The sequence below is a fragment of the Centruroides sculpturatus genome, unplaced genomic scaffold (genome assembly GCF_000671375.1).
Source record: "Centruroides sculpturatus isolate CEXI.00-Female unplaced genomic scaffold, Cexi_2.0 scaffold700, whole genome shotgun sequence".
Lineage (NCBI taxonomy): Eukaryota > Metazoa > Arthropoda > Arachnida > Scorpiones > Buthidae > Centruroides > Centruroides sculpturatus.
Window position 1 is genome coordinate 292,756 of NW_019385123.1, and position 21,214 is coordinate 313,969.

Here is a 21,214-nt window from a genome sequence, read left to right on the forward strand (position 1 = left end):
TCGGGTAGATAAATACATATATTTAATGCGGCGCATTTATCGCTTCTTGATGTCGTCATCGAACAAACACAGGCAGACGATGCATTGGAGACGAGACGTCTGCCTCGTTGAGTTCACCTTCAACACATTGAAAAAAACAATGTACGTAAATTCGTTTATATTTATCGGTAAAACATTGATTTATTTGTGATAAAACCTTCGTTAATACTCGAGTATAAACGGCAATATTGAAATTCGTAATTTTTCGCCTTCAATCATCCGAATCTTCGGCCATTTAGCCACTGTTAGCGCTGTTTTCCAGCCATCCTCTTGCAGACTCCACCAGGTAAGTATTTATTTTCATCTAAACTTAAACAATTTTTTTTCCACCAAAGAAAACACATTTATAGTCAATAAAACGTATACTTTTCTTGTGGCGGCATAATCACCTGCTAAGTGACGTCATCAGGTAAAAACACGAGTTACTGCAGTTTCTAGTGTAAAATCAATTATTCTGGTATAGAATAGAGTGCGGTAGTTATGTGAATTTTCACTTGGACAAAATAGTTACTATGACGACCGTAATGTTGTCGGAACGTCGTACAACTTTACTCCAGTGACCGAATGAAACTTTCCAATGATTCTTGATAATGCATTCATAATTGGATCAACAGTTTTACAGGCGTTTTTTGTGTTTTTCTCGAACAAATTGAAGGATAAAATTTGTTTTGTTAATAGACTACTGACCGCTTATACAATGATTTCTAGTTCGAGTCTTGCTGGAATCTCATATATCTTAAAAAATGTCACAATGAGATTGATGAATAAAGTAACTGAATGATTATATACTTATTAAGTTATATATTATGGCCAGTTTTTAAATCATCTATTGAAAACATGAGGTTTTATTGATGTTTTACGTGCTTTTGTCGATTAAATAAATGTTTTTTTTTCTTTTTTCATTTTATTCTAAAACTAAAATTGAAGTTTTGCTTGAATGTAAAAAGTTAGAATTGATTTATTCGATTGTTTCGAGTAACTTCGAATTGCTTTTATGCAGTGTTAAGTAGAATTGTCCGAACTGTTTTCAAATATATTGTTTAATGTGTTATATAATGTTTGACGTGTTAATTTTGTATCATTCGCCGCTATAGTAATTTGCTTTGAGATCATAAATTCCATGCAGTACAAACAAATTCGCAATTTAGACTCGAGACAACGGCATGAAATGCACGATACATCCCTTGACAGAAAAATGCTTTAGGAAAATTTCTTATTGAGTTAAGAATTTAATTAGAAAAGAATTTAATCTAACCTTTTGAGTGCAATAAGCTCCTTTCCATTCCACAGATAATTTACCAAACAATTAGGTGCTCCTATATACAGTATTTCAGATCCGCATATATCAAAATTTCATAGCGAAAAGGGAATAAAAAATAAAAACTTCTACATTTTAATATAATATAAAATATAAAAATGTAAAAAAAAATTAAATGTTGATTCAGCTTACGGTTTTATAACTCGAATACAATATTGTTTTTTTTTTTTGGCCTAATTTTATAAGTAAAGGTGGAGAAGAAGAAACTTTTAGGAAGAAAGTGTAGTAACACAATTGGAATATTGCCATTTGGAACTTATTTCACTGTAAAAAATTTTATAAAATAACAATTAATGAAAGATCAGTCAAATGTGATAAATGAAGTTATGAAGACTTGGTTATACCTGCGATGTAGCAGATGGTGGAGAGATAGATTCAGGTGTCATTGAGTTATTATTGGGCTTATATATCACTCTTATGCATGTTACACTGAACCCTCATAATGTTATAAGTTCTTGCATTTACTTATCGCTACGTATGGTACTTTATTAAAAAAAATCGATATTTTGATAGCGTGATTGGAATTTATCAATTGTATAGAAGCCTGTCCAAATCCAAATTTAAAAACTAATACATATTTATATCTTAGTTTTTTTGGCCGATTTCCAATTTTAATTTTAATGTTTTAAAAAAATTTTTTTATTGCCGATCATCGTACGTGTAACTGTACAATAGCGGTAATGGCTTTTTAAAAAGATTTTAAAAATTATATTATTCACTTCGAATTAACCTCTTTTGAAACTAAAAAAATTGTTTAAGTATTATTTTAATGCAAAAAGAAAAATGATCAAAAAGTTATTTGATTTCCTTTTATTTTGTTATGACCTAAATACATTAGTTAATCACGACTAACCTAATATAACATTGAATAAAAGTTCGATTATTTATTAGGAATGTAATGGTGAAGTTCATCAAATCTAATTAACCATCTTTATAATTATTAAAATTCTTTTATCTATTGTATTATCTTTGCGTTTCTTTTATCGATTTTATGTGGGTTTGGTCATTTATCTAGATCACAAGTTTAAATCTCTAGGTGTAGGTTAATTCTCGTTTTAAAAAAATTACTTCTGTTCACTGGCTAGCATAAGATAGGATTCAAAATATATTTTTTTCTTGGAAATCTTGGAAAAAGTTTTAGCATATTTAAATTCTGATAATTAACTAAAGAAAAATAAAAGCTGCAGAAAGCTTGCATTTTAAGTGCTCAAAGCATCGCCTCGCAAATACAAATTACCAGTAATATACCATTACGGCGCCAATATTTCTTAATGGAGCAACGCATTAAGAACAAATTTAAGCTTAGTTTGAAAAATTAAATCAGACACAAATTTAATATTTAGTTTTTAAGATCATTGAGTTTTCTGATGAATATATATATATATATAGAAAGCAAAACAAGCAGTTCAACGTCGATAATGTTTAAGATAAGGTCTAAGAGTCCATGGTAAGAATGCATTCAGAGTTTAAAGAGGTGATCGACTGTTTAGATTTTATTCACGTATAATCTAGCATTCGGGCAGTTTGCCAAACAGTATAATTTCCAGATAGAACCTAGTTTATAGAAAAATCTTGGTCTTATCCCGATATCAATGTATAAATCACATTAGGAGAGCAAATGCCAATAGAAGGAAACAGAATTTATTTAATGAAATACGGATAAATTTTAATTCAGTTTTCACAGTTTGAATCGACTGTATAGTTTGGGTCATTGACTTATAAAGGCATGTTGACACTTTGCCCAATTTGACGAGCAAATGAAAATAGTTTCATCTACTCTATTTTTTTTATTCAGGGAATCTTATGTTCCAATCAAATTATATGTGATCTCTAACGGAGGTCATTAATAAACAATTACAACATACAGCATGTATACTTTGTCTTTTATCGATCTCAACTCTGAGCAGCTGCTGCAATGCATCGCTTGAGTCGCCCAAGTGGCGACACACATCCAGCACTTCTACCATTTCAAACGAGCTAGTTTCTTAGTAATTACTGCTCTCGACTCGCTATTCTCCCACCGAAATCGATCAGCTATTAAAGACAAATAATCTGGGCTCAGCTGCGTTCGAAAATATTTAGAAAAAAATCTATCGTGAGACTAGATCTCTCTCTCTCCCTTTCTACGTCGCTAATCCGAGAATTGGTGATTTGGACGAAGACCCGTGTGCTTTTGAGAGGACGTAGAATCCTTCTCTAGAAAGGATCGATACAGTTCGTTCTACATTTTTATTTATTTTTTCCAGTTCTAAGCTTCATTTTTATTCAGGAGTCGTCCCCGATCGCCAGTGACATAAATCTATGCATTTAGCTGTCGCAGTTGTTCTTTTCCATTAATCATTGAAATAATAGTCAAGTATGTCGAGTGTATCTTTATATTTATTACCTTTCTAAGGATATATGGTAACGATTTTTAAGTCGTTAACATGTATCCTTAGAAAGATAATAAATATAAAGATGCACTATTCCTGTTCCTAATGTCTTTTCAAATTTTATTTTTTAATGTCTATCGTTTAGGCCTATAGTAAAACATACTTGTTTACTGAAACTTCAGTAAGTGCAGCCTTATATAATACCACGTAGTATCCATTCTAAGTAATAATACAAAACTGCTTCGAACATGGTTACCAAAATTTCCTTTAACAGATGATAGATGATATATAAATTTGCTGTTTATCTACTTCAGCTGAGCGAACAGTGAAGATTAATTCGTTATGTCATGGAAAATTTTATCTATCTAAATCTTAATATTTCTAACGTAAGTAAACTAACTTTGGAACAATTGTGTAGCCTACTGTTTTGTCACGCAAGAGGTGAGTTTACGAAACAACGTCTGGCGAATTTCCAGTGAGGTAGTCACTGCTTATTTATTTCTGGCATGCAGAACGTAGAGAAATGCTGCTGTACTACTACAAGCAATCAAACCTCAGTAGAAAGCACAAAGAGTTGCAGCGAGTACGAATGCCGAAAAAAGGATTTCAAAAAAATGATGTGGTGATATCGAACTGTCGTAACAATTACATAAAATGAGGTAACAGCAAGGAATTTGATAATAATAGTTAGGTGGGTAAAGTGATTTTTGCTGTTATTTTTATAACTTAGAATCGTTTGTTTAGTATATGAATTTTTATTGTACGTTACATTTTTTGTATGTTCGAAACGCACTTTTTATGGATGGGATGGGATTACAGAAATAGGTCTAGGTTGATGTTGATGGAATGATTTTTTACTCACCAGGAATAACTAGGAGATAACTACAAAGAGGACTGTAACCATTATATATATATATATCCTATAATATTTGTACAGGATTCGACTGTATTTTAAAAGTTGTTTTTGTTAATTTTTATTTTATTGTCGTTTAGATACACTAATTCTGAAAACAAAGTATTTATTTTTATCTGAGTCAAACGAAAAAAGGTGTTTAAAAGAGAGTCTGTTTGATCGTACGCTTGTCTGGATTAAGAGAGAGAGTTTATCAAATAATTGTTTCAAACTGTTCCATTTGAGATGAAATGGTAATGTTAAGTTTTGATTGTTAATATATAAAACGTGTTTGAAATGAAATAGAAAACTGATTTTGATATTTTTGCTGATTTTTCTAAAAACAGTTTATTTGAAGCATCTAAAAACCAGTTAATTATTTCATTCGTATTTGAATATTACTCATTTTTAATTTAGTATATAAATGTTTCATTGAGTAAGTTTTCTCTGTTATTTTTGATTTGGTTTTGATAGATATTCTAAGAATAAATAAATAAGTAATAAGGGTTGAGATAGAAGTATTATATTCGCTTACTTCGATTTTAAAACTACATTGGAATATCATATTATTAATTTTAAACTGCAAAATTTTTCTAAAAATTGTTATAATATATATAAGAATCATTGAAATTTCTGTCAATACAGTTTTTTAAAGACGTTAAATTTTTTCTAAGATTCGAAAATATCAAAGATTTAAAGTAGTTTCATTCATCGATAAAATTGGTCGAATTTTACTGCTGTCTCGATTTGCCATCCTTTTATAGATCTGTGTAACTTGCCAAATCGATGCTAAATAACTACTAGAGTTATCCTTTTCCGATGCAGATTTAACATAGAAAAGTAAATTCTACGATTAGTAAGAATCAGACTGTAGTAAGTTTCCGATTGATTGTAATTATTGATATTATAGATTACAAAGGATTGCGTCCTTGAATCAAACATTAAAAATATCTGAATGGATTGCAGTTATGCTCTAGCAACTAATTGCCTCTGTAATGATCGTCAGGAAATAGTATTGTGGGCGTGTCTGTAGGTGTACAGCAACTACACTATATTAAGATCATCTCAAAGCTGTATATAAATTGGAGATTTCGTAGAAAGAATCTGATAGACATTATCGTTGCTTCAAAATAGCATCGAGCAATTCGAGTAGTTGGGCCTAGTCGATGTTTAATTCTTTAGACGATTAGCAATAAGCCTAATATTTATCTAGTTTGGCCTAAAGTTAATCGTGCGTAAACTCAGTCTACTGAGTATGTGTCGTTATCACGCGATAAACTAATTTTATTTTAGATACTAAACCGGAACAATAGAAAAATAATCGTGCCATAACGCAACATTATCAGTACGTGATCAGTTAGTGAAAACGTTAACGCAATTATCTAGCGCCCGGGATAATTAAATGTAAAAAAAAGTGACAGGGATAAAAAAAAACCCTGGTAGAGATCGATCAGAAAAAGAAAAGTTCCTTCTCGGTGTTAGTATAAGTCGGACGCATGACTGACGACCTCATGGGATTGAGAAAAGCTCAACAATAACCGCAGTACGACAAGACTAGCATGAATGTCGCTTCTATATATAGTTTGAGATCAAAATCGAATTTTCTTAGCAGCGGAACAAGGGAATTGCGTCTTATTAAGTCTAATGGAGCGAATAATCGAGACATGTTTGTATTTCGATCAATCTTGTAAACCTTGTCCGGATAAAAGGTTAATTATCCATTAGACAAAAGAATAATCGACGATATACAGGGTGAATAATCATCAATTATCACTTAGACACCGTTTACTGCCGAAATACGATACTATAACGGGTTAGGCGCTTCATAACGCTGCTTGCAACGTTAATTAAACAGATTCATCCCTTACGTTAGTTACGTTATGATATTGAAGTTTCCCGTGTGAGGAAGAAATAAATCAATCTGTAGCATTTCCTGAAATATTATGTCAATAAGAACAAATTTATTGTTCAAAATTAACCGGAAACATTTATAGGTTTATAAAATTTGTGATAATTTACAAACAAGTGAGTTAATTAGTATTGTTTCTGTACGCCTAGTTGAGATTTCTTTGAAAGTATCGAGTGGAGTACGATATAAATAGCGACAAGGTTAGTTGTCTGGCCAAGTAGCTGAGATTTTCTATAAGGCTTATAAATGAAAAATAAGAAATTTGTTTGAAATTTATCATAAAAATGGCATTTATTACTATACTTAGAATCATACAATAAGTTCAAACAGTTTAGAAAATGATTAAAGATCGTTACGAGTAAAAGGTAAAATATTATGATATAAATAATATAACAACTAAATAGATTCCATAGCCATAGTATATTAATTTTAAATTATATATATTTGTGTAATCTTCACCTTCATAAATTATTTCAAGTTTAATGAGTACTGTTATATATCTATATCAATTTTTAACGCATTTAAGAAATCAGATCTGTTAGTGAAATATTTTTTCAATGTGCTTCTTTCTGTACAAAAGAGCTTTAAAATAAATTAAAGAAACAAAATGAATACCATCGAGATAATAGTTTTTTCCTTTCTCGGTCACTCGAGCAGTATCTGTATGTCAATAAATTGACAATAGGAGATCTCTTGTGCGCCAATCGCAACCACGGTCAATTCATTGATCCGTACTACCGTGATAAACAGTGTCTACCTAAGTACGAGCTGTCAGTTTTCTGAAGCAGCTTTATAGATTTGTTTATCGGCAATTAAAATGTAAGTCTTGTTTAAAAAATTAATACGCTATTAAATCATTATCGTAGCCAAAGGAAGAATTATAAGAGCGGTAATTAATTCCTGAAGTTTTAACTTTAAACTAGGAAAAAAATTTTAATTAACAACGCTAACAATACATTAAATTTTTTAATGTGCAGTTTTAACCGTTTTATTTGAAAAAAAAGTAAACTTAAGTTACTAATAATTTTAATTAATTTAATGCATTCATTTATAAACAAAGCACATATAAATTCAAAGAGGCATTCAATATTAGCCTACTCCGAATACATTTTCAGTTATGCCACTGTATTAAACAGTAACTTTTACTTGTTATCGCTAACAAATGTTATAATTGTTATACATCAGCGATGAAAGCGGTATATACATATATTTTTCTATATATAGAAAATATTTACGGTGTAGTTTTTTGTAAAATTGGGTAATCATTCAGACTCGTACGCTTGTAGATGTATTTGAATAAACTGAATTTATTTTCGTTTTATATAACTCTGAGCACTTTATCGATTTATATAACAATGCCCGATACAATCGCGTCAAGAACTCCTTTATCGATAAAAACTACGATAGTACTTTTCCTCGAAAACTGTCCTATCAAAATATAAATTTCATTCCACTACATCTGCTATTCATAATAATTGATGTCATTTGTTAACGAATTCAATTCAATTTTCAGATGTATACATCATTCATCCGATGAGAATACTTTGACTTTTTCAGCTGTTTAGACTCTTTTTTTCAATTCTCTTCGTTATAAGCTATCATTATCAGCGTATAACTAATAGGAAGTTGGCGGGCTCATCACCAATCACATACATAGATTAGTTAATCGATCTGACAGAACAAATGTTTTTCTATATCTAGGAGATGTAGTCTTATAACTAATTTATTCGTACATACAGATATTTTCATATTTAAAGTATTATGGAGGAATGAGTTACAAAAACAATAAGCAAATCATATGAGAAATCTACAGGCTGCAGCGTCCTCCATTGATCTTTGATGTCCCCAAGACAAAAATAGACTCTTGTATTCCTTTGACCTACTTTCATTGTTCGTTTTTTTTTTCATATTAGCTTAAAGAAATGCCTTTGATTAAGGATGTATCCTATACCGTTAAACGTGGAAAATATGCATTGATTTAATAAGATATTGTAAACCATTTGTCTACACAATTCTCCTCTCCGAGATCAAATATCTTAAACCGATTATGACGTACAAACGGACCAAAACAAATCATTTAATTCAATTTCGTCTGAATAGTTTAATATTAAACTAATAATATTCTGATTTAAATATATATATTTAAATTTCAAAAAATTTCGAGTTTGCATTGTCGATTCATTTAATTAAATAAACAAGTATTTTTTTTTTTGTGATCTAATTTTAAATTTTTGGCATTTCCGGTGTACTCTAAAATATTACTTAAAGTACTCAGAATGGTATTCAAGTATCGGATTTACGAGATATTAATTCGTATCAATTGGTGATTCCGTGCCAAGTTTATATCAAATCGGATGAATGACATAACACTTCTCCGAGGCCACAGACATGTAGATAGATGACCTCATAACAATTTTTCTTTTCCGGAAAGCGAAGAGAAAAACATTGTTTCCTATATTTGACAGAGCAATAGAAAGTAAAAATTTCGATTAAACGGGATCCAAACTTAGATCATAATTCACTTAATGCTTAAGTTTTTACCTTATCTCTAACTATGTGAATAACTCATTTAAAATATTTAAAAAGTTTTAAGAGAAATATAACAGAATTTTTAAGAGTTATAACGAATATTAAAAATTACAACAAGATACAAAAAAATAAAAAATAATAATAAAATTTAATTTATGTATTAATACAGCATTCATTTTCGTTATAGCTTTAGATGAGAAATACTGTTCTCTCTTAATCCATCGCATATTGCACTTTAGTATTATCATGCAAATTAGAAAAAGTCTCTTTCGATTAAAGCAAAAATTCGTTTAAATTGATTTTTTTTTCCTTAAAATATATTATCTCTCTCTCTCTTTTATTTTTAAAGTTCGATTATAACTGATGTTATTGTTAAAAACGTAAATGGAAGAATTTTAAAAAGTTAATATCAGTTATGTCTGTAATCGAATTTTTCTTATATTATGATTATGATTATCTATATATTAATATTATGCTAAATATTCGCTGGGGTAATATATAAGTTTAAGAATTATTTGGATAGGTTTAAGGATAGATTATAACAACTCGATATGAGATAATTTTTTTAAACATATAAATTATAACAAATGAAAAATGGAATGTGCTTACACAACAAGGAAGATGTTTGTGTCTACATGTTTTATAATAAATGTCGTTATTGTTTAAGTTTTTGCAAAAATAATTAATATGATAACGTTTTAAATTTATTTTTAAGTTTCTTCCTTTTCTAACACATTCATTACTTTAACTTTTAATAAAATTTCTGCCTTGTTTCCAATAGTTATACGGGAATATTATGCAGACAATTTCATTATAATAAATTATCTATAAATTTTTGAATATTAAATAATAAAGAGTACAAAAGTAGGTCACTGTTCTACGAAAAAAAAATAAAAGAAAGGAAGCATACAGCTAGAAAAAGTAATAGCTAATGCCTCATTTAGTTTCCGAAATGCTTGTTCTGATTTAAGATATAAAGAGATTTTGATTTCAATCACATACATACAACTGAGCTGAGCTTCAAACTTAACTTTCCGACAATGTTTCACGGCGTTAAATATATGGAATTCAATTAACAATTGATTATAATTTTTATTTTATAAAGATTTTTATACAATAAAGAGACTGAATAACTAACAATGTATTGAAGTTTTGATTTATTATAATTTCTTTTAAGAATCTATTTCGTAGAAAACAGAATATAAACTTATTACATAAATACACATTAATAATTTATAAAACATAATAATTGTTTTTATGAAATAATAAATCATAATGCATATATGTATATATAAAATGCAAGTATTCATATATACTGTATATGGAATGTATGAACAGTATATAATATAAATATTTGCATTTTATATATGCTGAATGATCATAAAAATCAAACATTTGTAAATTGAAGTTTGTATTTATAGGTTATGATTTATGCATCCTTTTTATATCTGATTACATCAAATTTAATCAGGATAAAATTTCGAAACAGTATCTTATGTAAGATTTCGATCGATATTATCTATTTTTAGTTACTTCCTAAAACTGTACTGTTCAGTATGGAGAATTTACCTAACATCTGTTTCTCTTTATATAACATTCTCTTTCCGAGAAATGAACATTTTAACATCCTATATTAATGCTGCCAATATTTTAAAATTCATATTAAATGATTATTTGTAGATTTGCTTTGAAACAATTCGTCCTTATCTATATTTATTGGGGTGGAGCTCAGTTTTATTGCATAAAATCAGGCGAAGATACGGTGTCTATTAAAGATTGTAGAGATATTTATTTGATAAATTTTGTTCTTAATTTGTCTACGATAATGCCATAAAGATCATTTTAGATAAATTATATTTATCTAATGATTATTTTTAAAATATCGAAAATATTTTACGGGTTTTAGTCAATTGAACTTTGGATCTTGAATGATTTTAATATTTTATCAGGGGAATTATTAAGCGCCTTTTTCCCTCATAACTCACTTCAAAACTTTGTAAATAACATTATAGCCAAATAAAATTTTTCAATGCTCTTTTTTAGTACAAGTACTAAAATCACTTTGATAACAAACCATTCTGTCTGGGATATATTTAGCTACGAATCGGTGTTTCTCCGTGTTTAAAGTTTATATAACAAGTGAAAAATTATACGTTAGATATTCATTAAGATTTCTTTTTTTTTTTTTAATAAAATAACTAAAGATTTTTTAACGAAAATAATCGCATTGTGCTATAGAAAGACTTCTCTTAGATTGACGATGTCGGAAGGAAAACCATTTAAGTTGGGTTTTCTTTTAGAATTTGACATATCATCCGACAAGTTCTGTTTACTTCCATTTGTCCGGAATAGAATTCGGAAGCCATAGAAAAAGATAAAGTCTGAGTCTTGTTGCCCCAAAAATGTGGAGTGCTATTATTTATGTTTTTCTGTTTCATTTCTTAAGCTATCGTACTTTAAAAGGAAAATTACATGATAAAAATAAACGTTTTTGTACGGAAATAAAAAAAAAATTAAATGGAATATTTCTGTGATTAAAATGTTTTTACTATCAAAATAATGGCGATTTAAAAGTTAGTTCATAATAAATACGGCAATGTTTAAGATTGTCAGTCGTTTTAATTATACAACCATTTTTATGAATAATGGCTGTTTTTTTTTAATATAGTTAAATAATGTATTTACTTTTTCGTGTTTTCTAAATAATTTTTTAGATACACGTTAGATTTTCATTTTCTTCTTTAATCGTTTTCAATCTCTTTACATTGATGGCCGGATGGCCGAGGCGTTTAAGGCGTCGTCTTATTTCTATGGAGAATTCAGGATCGAAGGCGGTTAGGGCGTCAGTCTATCTCCTTGGAGGATCCAGGATCGAATCCGGGCGATCGACTGCAGGATTCTTTTCATAGAAAGTCTGGCCCGGATATTTCGGGCTCCATTTCTCCTCCAGTCGATCAGATCGAACACGTGATGGATACAGAAAAAAGGCCCTATTAGTGCCCACAGGGCGGAAAGACCCAAAATAAAAATGAAAAAAGTCGTTAAATTTTTATTTTATCGATGTTTTTACAGGTTCTGATAATTTATCTCTTTCATTATGTAAAAAAAAAATCATCATCGAATCAATAACGTATCCTGTTATAATTCCTACAACTTCTTTGGTTATCTTTTATTAATTCTTTCTTTTGCACTAAAGAAATCTGTCAATAACGGTTGGTATCTTTTGATAAAGACTAAAAGACTTATCATTTTTTAATTTTACAATCAAAGTTTTGTGTAGAAAATTAGTTTAGATACATTTAAATTATAACAATAATCACTAACAGAAATAAAAGCAAAGGGTTTTCTTCTTTTGGCTGTTTACGATATGCAGTGTATTATGTTATTTTTACGATTCATAAAACTGTAATACAAATAAATAAATTATATTCATTCAGAATATATTATAAGTGTTACATTTTCTGTAACTATATAACAAATATTTTTTGTTGTCTTCTTTAATTATTTATTAATTGTTATAAAAGAGAGTTTGCAGTTTGTTTGTTTCCTTTATTACTATTTTATATTGATTCGAATACTCCATTTTAATTTTCTTTTTTTTTCTGAATTATCAAATTCTATTTTTTCTTTAATTTCCAGCTTTATTTTTTGTTTATTGAATATTATTACTAATTTTTCATTTCTTGTTTCTAAACATTCTCTCTTATCTTCAATTAATTACGATTTACCACTTTTATATCGAAAAATATATCTAATATACTTACCTATCTTTTAATATTATTTTTTATGATTACATATTTAATATTTTTTCGTATCTTCTACTTTATATAATTTAAAAAAAAATTAATTTTATATATGAATATATTGTAGGCAAATGTAATTAGAATATATGCATATTATTTTCTAGTTAATAATCTACATTATACAGATTAAAAAGCAGCTGGATCACAGCATTTAAGCAAAAGTGCATACTAAATTTTTAATAAAAGCATACTTCATTTTGTAAATTATTTCGAATCGTTATCAAGTTTTTTTTTTTTTTTTCATTATACCGCATTTATTTTCTTTGAAGATCTTAGGAATCACACATTATCTTCAATATTCTCTCGTTTATTGTAATTGTTCCTATTATAAGATTATAGCCTACCTGTAACCTGCTTATATTTTCCGTATACTCAGCTAGAAAAACTAGCGAAAGAGGTGTTAATAGTGAATTTAATGATATTAATTGTACTGTACAGCGTATAAATTCTTCCCGGTTTTCATTAGAAATTTTAAAAATTCGATTTTCCCCCACTCATAAATTACTAAGCGAAACGATCGAGAATTAACGATCTTACTCGAAACGTCAATATAAATAGGAAAGCAGTTTACAGGAAATTTTCTTGTGCGTGTTGCAATTTTTAAGCTAGATAGGAAAATATTAAAGAAACGGCTGTAATTCAATTCGACCGGCATGATATTCCTTACTCCCCTTTAGTTCAATGGTGCACTCCGAAGAGAGATTGTCGTCAATCGTTGTCATGGCAACATAGAAAACCGCATCGAAGAGACTCCTAAATAGTGGTACTGCTACTGCAGGTTTGTAAGTTAGATATTTAAGTCGAAAGGTTTTTCCTCGGTTTCTTTTCTTCTGTGAGTAAATTGTTCGTACCCTTTACAGCATTGAAGTGTCGCTGTTGGATTCAAACGTCGCCCCTTCATTCATGGATTTCTCATTTTCAAGATTCCTCCGCATTTCCAGATTATGACATCAACTAAAGGATGGTGTAGGTCATTGATCTGTTTTTTTTTTTTTTAAATCCAATTTGAAAAAATAATATCCTAACTCTTACATCTCTCATTGCTGGTAGTTGATAATGAACGTGTCTGAATAGTTTTCTGTAATGAGTAATGCATGCAGGTAGAGAAGATAACATCAGTGGAATTTTTGGAAATTCACGTAGAACGTATGAGTAACTAATTACATTTTCCTACGTGAACACTTTATAAATAAATAAAACGTATAAATTATTTTTATTATTTAAAAAATCATCAGTTTCTTATATGCATGATTAAAAATGGGTGCGTTTTAATATCAAAATTGAATTTATAACAGCCATCAAAATTGAATTTTATACCAAGTAATTAAATATAATAGCGTATTAAACAAATTAAGTTCAAACTGTATAACGTTTAACAATTTTTTAAGACTTTAATAAAGGAAATATGTTTATTTTTATTTTTTTAAAGAAATAAATATGAATAGTATTTGTAAGCCAGATTGATATAAAAATTCAGCAGGATTGAATAAGTTATATTATCTTATTTTAGGATGTGCAGAATGTGGAGGTTCGTTTTATTGCTGGGATCAGTGCTAACAGTTGGCGTGAACTTGGCTGAAGCAGAAAAAGAGTAAGTAATACCTGGAATTTTAATAAATGTAATTTAATAAAACGAAATCAGTTCAATTTGTTAATATTATAAACTTTTTACTCCTTTTAAATAAAAACAAATACACTTTCTAAGAAAAACTTCAAGTATTTATAATTTGATTATTATATAGTATAAAAATACAAAATAAATATTAAAATAATGCACATAATATCAAAAAATATTCATATTAATTTATATAATATTAATGTTTATGTATAAAATAAAACATCTAGTTACTTTAATTTTAAGAATTCTGTTAATGATTTCTTATCAACCATTTAATAAAATTATTAAATCATACAGTTTAAAAAAAATAAAGAGAAATTTTAATTTAGAAATTTATTAAATTAAATTCAAATTGCATTAGATTTTGTATTCTTGTGTAGTGTAGGAATTAGCTTAATTTAGTTATTTTCAAAATTATATATATGTGTACAGTTCATAAACTATAGAGATCTGTAGTTATATATAGTTGTATATGTATAAATATATATTTTTAGTTATAATATAATGTGTAATTTATATATATCTATATAAACTACAGATTATATAATATCTACAGATAACTGCATAAATATATGTATATTTATATAACTATAATAGAATATGACATATTTAGTTTTTACATATTTTTATAATTATAAAATGAATTTTTAATTAAAATTTTAATAATAGTATTAATATACTAGTTTTTTGTAGTTCTAATAAATAACCTTGTAGTTATCAGAGTAACTATTATAGAATAGAAATGGATAGATATTTTCATGATATTAAGAATAAAATTGATAGAATAATCAGCAAGGAGGTGCAAGAACAGAATAAAATTCTGAATTTAAATAAATAAGTACTCTTAGTTATGGCTCACTATCTGGTGTTGTCAGGAACAAGTATGAACAATCTTCTGTATTTGGAGTTTGGGCCCCCAGATGTTGCACAGGACCACAACCACCAAGGTAAGTTTGCCTGCCTCCTGCTCGAGAAAGAAGGCATTAAGAGCCAAAGTAGCTGCACTTATACAATGAAAATTATATTTTTATTTAACCAATAACTTAATGGTTCCTCAAACAATCAATGAAAATGAAATATGAAATAAAACTTACATAATTGATAGTTCTAACAATTATAACTAAACAGATTACTCTAAGAATTTATGTAATTGAGTACAGAATTTTATTCTGTAGCAAATTTATGCTAAACGAGGAATTTTATCCAAAACATAAATTCTGTTATGTTTTTAGAATAGACTTCTTCTTAGAACATTTACTAATATTCTAATCTGTTAATCTGTTTTAATTAAATTATTTTTTTAAATAATAACGTGAAAAGATATAAGTAGAATTATGTTGTATTATATTTTATTAATTATAGAGTAGTTTTAGTAATTATATAAACATTTAAATATACATTTATGACTAATTATAACTGAATAATATATTTTCGATGGGAATAATTAAAAAAGACAGTCTTTTATATAAATGAGAATTGTTTCGGGAACCAAATCGCTTGTTTTATTTAATTAACCATTCCTTTTTGCATTGTGTTGAACCCATTTATGCGTTAATAGTTTGTTTTTTACTAATCAAATTCTAGCTTTTTTTAATATATTTTTTTATTAGCTTAATAGAATTATAGTTTAACAGTAAATTTAAGATTAGTATTAATGTATTATTATAGGCCTAGAATTGAGAAATGTCATATACTTAATATTCAATTAAAATCTCCGTACGATCACGCAGATACGTCTATTAGCAAGTAAAGTATAAAGTATAAATTATCTGAGGAATGTAAACAAAAATTATGAATTTGTCGGAAAGCCATTTATCAATAATCAAGTCAGTAATCTAAATATTTCCTTTTAAATTATGTTGTTATAAATCTTGAAGTAATAGCATCATTATTACATCTAGTTAAGAAATTTTTTATATAAAAATTTTCGATGCATTTAAACGATTAACCGCAGGAACGTTGGTTAAAGAATTAATACAAAATGTTCTCAGACATTCTTAGAATAGTTTTCTCCAATATTAATTATTCATAAGTCGGTTAGCGATGAGATAATTGACAGGACATTTCTCTCTAACAGGATGTAAAGCCACGGAAGCCATATTTGTATTAAGGAACACTTTACAGGTTTCACATCCGACTACTTCGTTAAACATCAAGAATTAAAGTTTAATATATATATCTTGCGAGCATTTACACACATTATTACCCACTAAGTAACGATTTTAATATCTTCTTGCTATAAGCTGAAATACAATTGAAACGACCACAACGAATTCTCGAAAAATAAAGTCGCTTTTAATTTGAGTTATTATTGTATTTTTAAGTATATCTATTGAATGACTATAGTTTATAATTATCCTATTTAAATAGTGCAGCATTGTAACGACAACGAAAATGTTGATTTTACTTTTTTGCAAACAAATGATTCATTAAGTGTAGTGGTAAATCAACGTTATTGATCTTTCAGTCAATTTATCTGCATTAACGTTACTCATTTCTTTATCTCGAATTATTTTTTTAAAGTAAAATGCACAGCATCATAAATTTAATAGATTTGAAGTTGGTTATTCTTTATACAAAAATTCAACGATACACCAAGTTTTATTTCCGGGAAAAAATTTCTTAATCTACACCATTTAGATCAAATTTGTGGTGTTACTTGAAAAGAATAATATAAGTAGACTCATAACTTACAAGGATTGATAAAATATTTTTGAGAAGACGAAACTTTTAAGTTGCATTTTCCGAAATTCTGTTGGATATAATCAACTTATATACTGTAACTTTTTGTTTGGAAAGATTCTGCAAGTGTTCCTTGAATTGAAATTGAAATTGCAAAAGTTTTTATAATATTTTAAAATTATCAAAACTTTTTGATAGTAATTTATAAACAGTATATTATATAATATTCGATTAATAAACACCAAACAAATAAAGCCAATTATTTAAAATATTATTTCAAATGAAAAAATTATAACATTTTAAAAGGAGCTGAATTCTTTTATATATTTATTTATCACTGAATTTTTCAAAATATTAAAGTAGTGACATTTTCAGAATTTACTCTTTATAAAATTTGACCAAAAAAGAAAAGAAAAACAGGAAGAAATGAAAAAAAAAGAAGAAGAATTTAACTGTAAGGATTTACAGAATATTCAGTAAACATATATCAGAATATAAAGTAAAAATTCTCCGAAGGAAAATCAAATGATTGTTACTGCTCCGTTTCTGATTCAAATTCAAATTTAAAAATTTAGTAGAGGAGGACCATAAATTTAGTTTTAGCGACATATCGTCCAAACAATATCTTCGTTTTTGCTTATGAGAGGAATGGAGAAATTTAAATGTATTAGTTTTAATTGGCGTTATCAGTTTGTCAGTTTTTGTATATATACAAAAAGGACAAATAATGCCGTCTAAAATTCAAACTATAGCATATCACAATCAAAATTTTATCATTTTTATCTAAATAATATTTATAACTAGGTAAAAGTATCTTATTTATCATATTTTATGATTGAATTTGAGTTAAAAAGAAAAAAATTTATAACATTACATACTAAATATCTAACACTTTAATTACTTGTTTTAAGTTTTCGAAGGATATAATTTGAAGAAAAGAATCTAATAATCTAAAGGCTTATTTTTTCATAGGTTTAAAAATTAACTTTCACAAATTTCTACAAGACAAATATATAAAATAATTTGGAAAATTTTATAGATTTTGCGTATTCTTAAGAAAGCAAAAGTTGTGGGACAGACACGAATGGGAATTCCATCATGCTACTAATAAACTTTTCCGTGACTGGATTAAACTTTCATATCTGATGAGAACATTATATAGCACGGGTCAATATTGTGAAAAATTCTTCGTGACTGGATTTATGGCTCTTCTCTTCCACGAGAAGTTGTTTCACTTGGAAGAGAAGCACTCTATGATCGGAAATATTATTACTTTCCCGGAACTGATTACGTAAAAACATTTTTATTTATGCTTCTTCATAAATGACATTCTAAACAGTGCATAGAAATTATATTCCTCTTCCTATATTAAAAAGTAGATTAACGGTCAGTTTTATGCTATAAAACTTTAAAAATATGGCTAAAATCTCGATTAAAAACTGTATATAGGCCTATATTTAAAATTCGGCGCGAACATTAATTTTTCTACTTTCTGACTTAACGGTTATTTCTATATGTAGGTTTAATGGATTAACTGACAAACAGATTTTAGACTATCTTGTCGACAAAACGCGCTATGACGAGAGAATGAGACCTCAAGGTAAGTAAGTATCTGCAGTTTTATATTTTTCTAAGTAAGTTTGAATTTATACAACTCGAAAAGCTTACTAAATTAAGAAATATTATTATTTTCTCTATAAGGTATCACGTTTTGCTGATCAGAACAAACAATCTATATTAATATAATTGTCAAAGGAAATAAAACTTGATTACATTTATGTGGGAGAAATCCCAATCGAATTGTATTGTGACAGTTGCGAATGGATTGACTCTCGTTTGCTTGCTCTTTGTGCAACTGTCACATTAAGGATAAGGTCTCGTTGTTCGATTGACAGCCGGAAAGTTATCTGGAAAATGTTACAGAATAGCTTCTAGGCTGTAAAATCTGCTTTCTGAATTTTAGTCTTTTAGAAAAGCTTTCTATCAACAAAAATAGCTGAAGTTTCCTTGTGAAAAAAATCGCTTGAGAAACAACATATTTAAAGTTTAACAACATAAATGAACTTTTATATAACCTTTTTAAAAAATATATAATTCAAAATTTTTTATTAGGAAAAGATGATGAAATGTCACAAAATTCGATTATGAAAATATATGTTGCTGAAATCGCATTTTGTTTGATTGTAAAAAAATTCCCTTTCCTTTCAATACCATTATATTTTATAAAATAGACAAATCGTTATACAAATTTAAGATAATTTAATAATATATTTAGAATGTAAGATTGGAGTTTATCCTTTAGATGTAGTGAAGTAATAGAGAAAATGATTAACTTCCAAATTTGAAAAGGTTATTCACGCGTTTTGTAATAATTGTAAAAGAAAATATTGGTCTACAACATAGATTACTTTTATTAAAACTCAGCTTAAAAGATAACGCAACTTTCAATTTTTAAAGTGTGTGTATGTAATACCAAATCAAAATTTAATAAAAGCAACATATATCAAAATTTAGTAATAAACTTTTATATTTAAAAAATAAATAAATATTTAGGTTTATTCATGAACTATTTAACTTGTATTCAGTCCTGTATAAATATACAAAAACCTTCATCGATTTTATCTATATTTTCTGTATTTTCTTCAATCGATATTTACAGTTGTATAATGTACGTGTACTATACGTTTATAGTTTGTGTATTCTAAATAAAATAATGGTTAAACCTCTAATCTTTATAATAAAAAAATTAATTCTTGTTCGGAAAAATTTCTCGATTATTTTAAAATATATATTTTAAAATTTATATATAATTTTTCTGTTCTGTTTACAGAATTAACAATTGTTAACGTCACCGTCCTTATACTTTCCTTGTCATCACCTGACGAATCGAGTTTGGTGAGTTTTTAACTATGTAAGAAATTTATAATTCATTAAATCAATGAATGAATAAATGTTTATAAAACTATGCTCAATAATCTTGATCAAATATTTTAATGCAAAGTTAATTATGAGAGGTTAGAGAAACTTTAAGGGGATTATTTAAAAAATGAGAGCGCAATGAAAACTTTCAAGAAAGGAAGGGGAAAAAAGGAAAGTTTTGTGAGAACAGGCCAATACGCCGCCTTGGCTTTTAGCCAAAAATTTGTGTAGGATCTTGTTTTATAGATAATGAAAGCAATATGAAAAATGCAAAGAGACGTCAGATTGTTAAATTGTTCCATTACAGTCCTAAAATAATTTCTTTAAATTTTAATATGCTAGTAATTGAAGTTTTCATTTTATTAGGAAATATAACTTATTGCTATGTTTGTAGCAAATCTTATCTGTTTCCTACTGGATGTCGAGTGTTTGATGAGATTTGTGAATTTATAGCATCACGGGAATAAAGGCTGCTATGCTAACCTAGTACATGGAAAACATGGTCCGATAATTTCCACCTTAAATCGTTTACCTGTTTATTTCTTCCTTGGGAGGTCTTCCCACATTACTTTTATTAAACAATGTTAGGTAGATGAAATTATTTTTTAATTTTCTTTCTATTAGTTTACTTATCACTGTATTATTGTTTAAAACGATAAAATATTATTACCGTTTGGAACTAAATAAGAATTTAAATGAAGATAATTATTATTTAATAATATAAATTTAAAACTTCGTCTTCAAAACTTTTAAACAATCATTTTAAAAGCTATGAATACATTATTTCTATTATTAAAATAACTGTAGGACATGAATAAATAAAAATGTTAAAGTTGGAGACAAACTGACGATGTAATATTTAAAATGCTATACAATTAATCGATATAACAGTACGAATATAGTTTTTAATTTAATAAGCAAACATTTTCCTTTCAATTACTAATTAAATTTCATCAGACTTAAGGACTCAAATTTTCATCAGAAAGGCACTGAAATAATTAGAAGCTTTGCAATAACTTATTATCTAATTAAATAATATTTGGATTAATCTTTCAGATGAATTTTATCTGAACCTGCTCTAATCAATGTTACATTATTTTTCCGATAATACTTAATAATCAGTTTATATATTT

The 21,214-nt window shown here is 27.6% G+C and overlaps 1 protein-coding gene across 8 annotated transcripts; it reads left to right on the forward strand.

Annotated features, from left to right (window-relative positions):
• Positions 1–84: 84 nt before the first annotated feature.
• On the forward strand, positions 85–20,615 carry LOC111635085. 8 transcript variants are annotated; one of them, XM_023379947.1, is made up of 7 exons: positions 85–325; positions 13,540–13,644; positions 13,723–13,828; positions 14,373–14,453; positions 15,356–15,427; positions 18,683–18,762; positions 19,993–20,615. In XM_023379947.1, exons 3-7 carry the CDS (start codon positions 13,824–13,826, stop codon positions 20,067–20,069), a joined length of 315 nt encoding a protein of 104 aa, XP_023235715.1. In that variant the 5' UTR covers positions 85–325; positions 13,540–13,644; positions 13,723–13,823; the 3' UTR covers positions 20,070–20,615. The 8 variants fall into 8 exon arrangements, with proteins under 8 accessions (XP_023235715.1, XP_023235718.1, XP_023235710.1 ...); XM_023379950.1 differs by having other exon boundaries at positions 13,540–13,640; positions 18,683–18,766; XM_023379942.1 differs by having other exon boundaries at positions 13,540–13,640.
• The last annotated feature ends 599 nt before the right edge of the window (positions 20,616–21,214 follow it).

What these genes read in the sequence shown, in the direction of transcription:
- LOC111635085 (XM_023379946.1), top strand. An exon ending in TTGGCTGAAGCAGAAAAAGA is followed by an intron (nt 14,454 to 15,355) that starts GTAAGTAATACC and finishes TGGTGTTGTCAG; the next exon opens with GAACAAGTATGAACAATCTT. An exon ending in ACAGGACCACAACCACCAAG is followed by an intron (nt 15,428 to 18,682) that starts GTAAGTTTGCCT and finishes TTCTATATGTAG; the next exon opens with GTTTAATGGATTAACTGACA.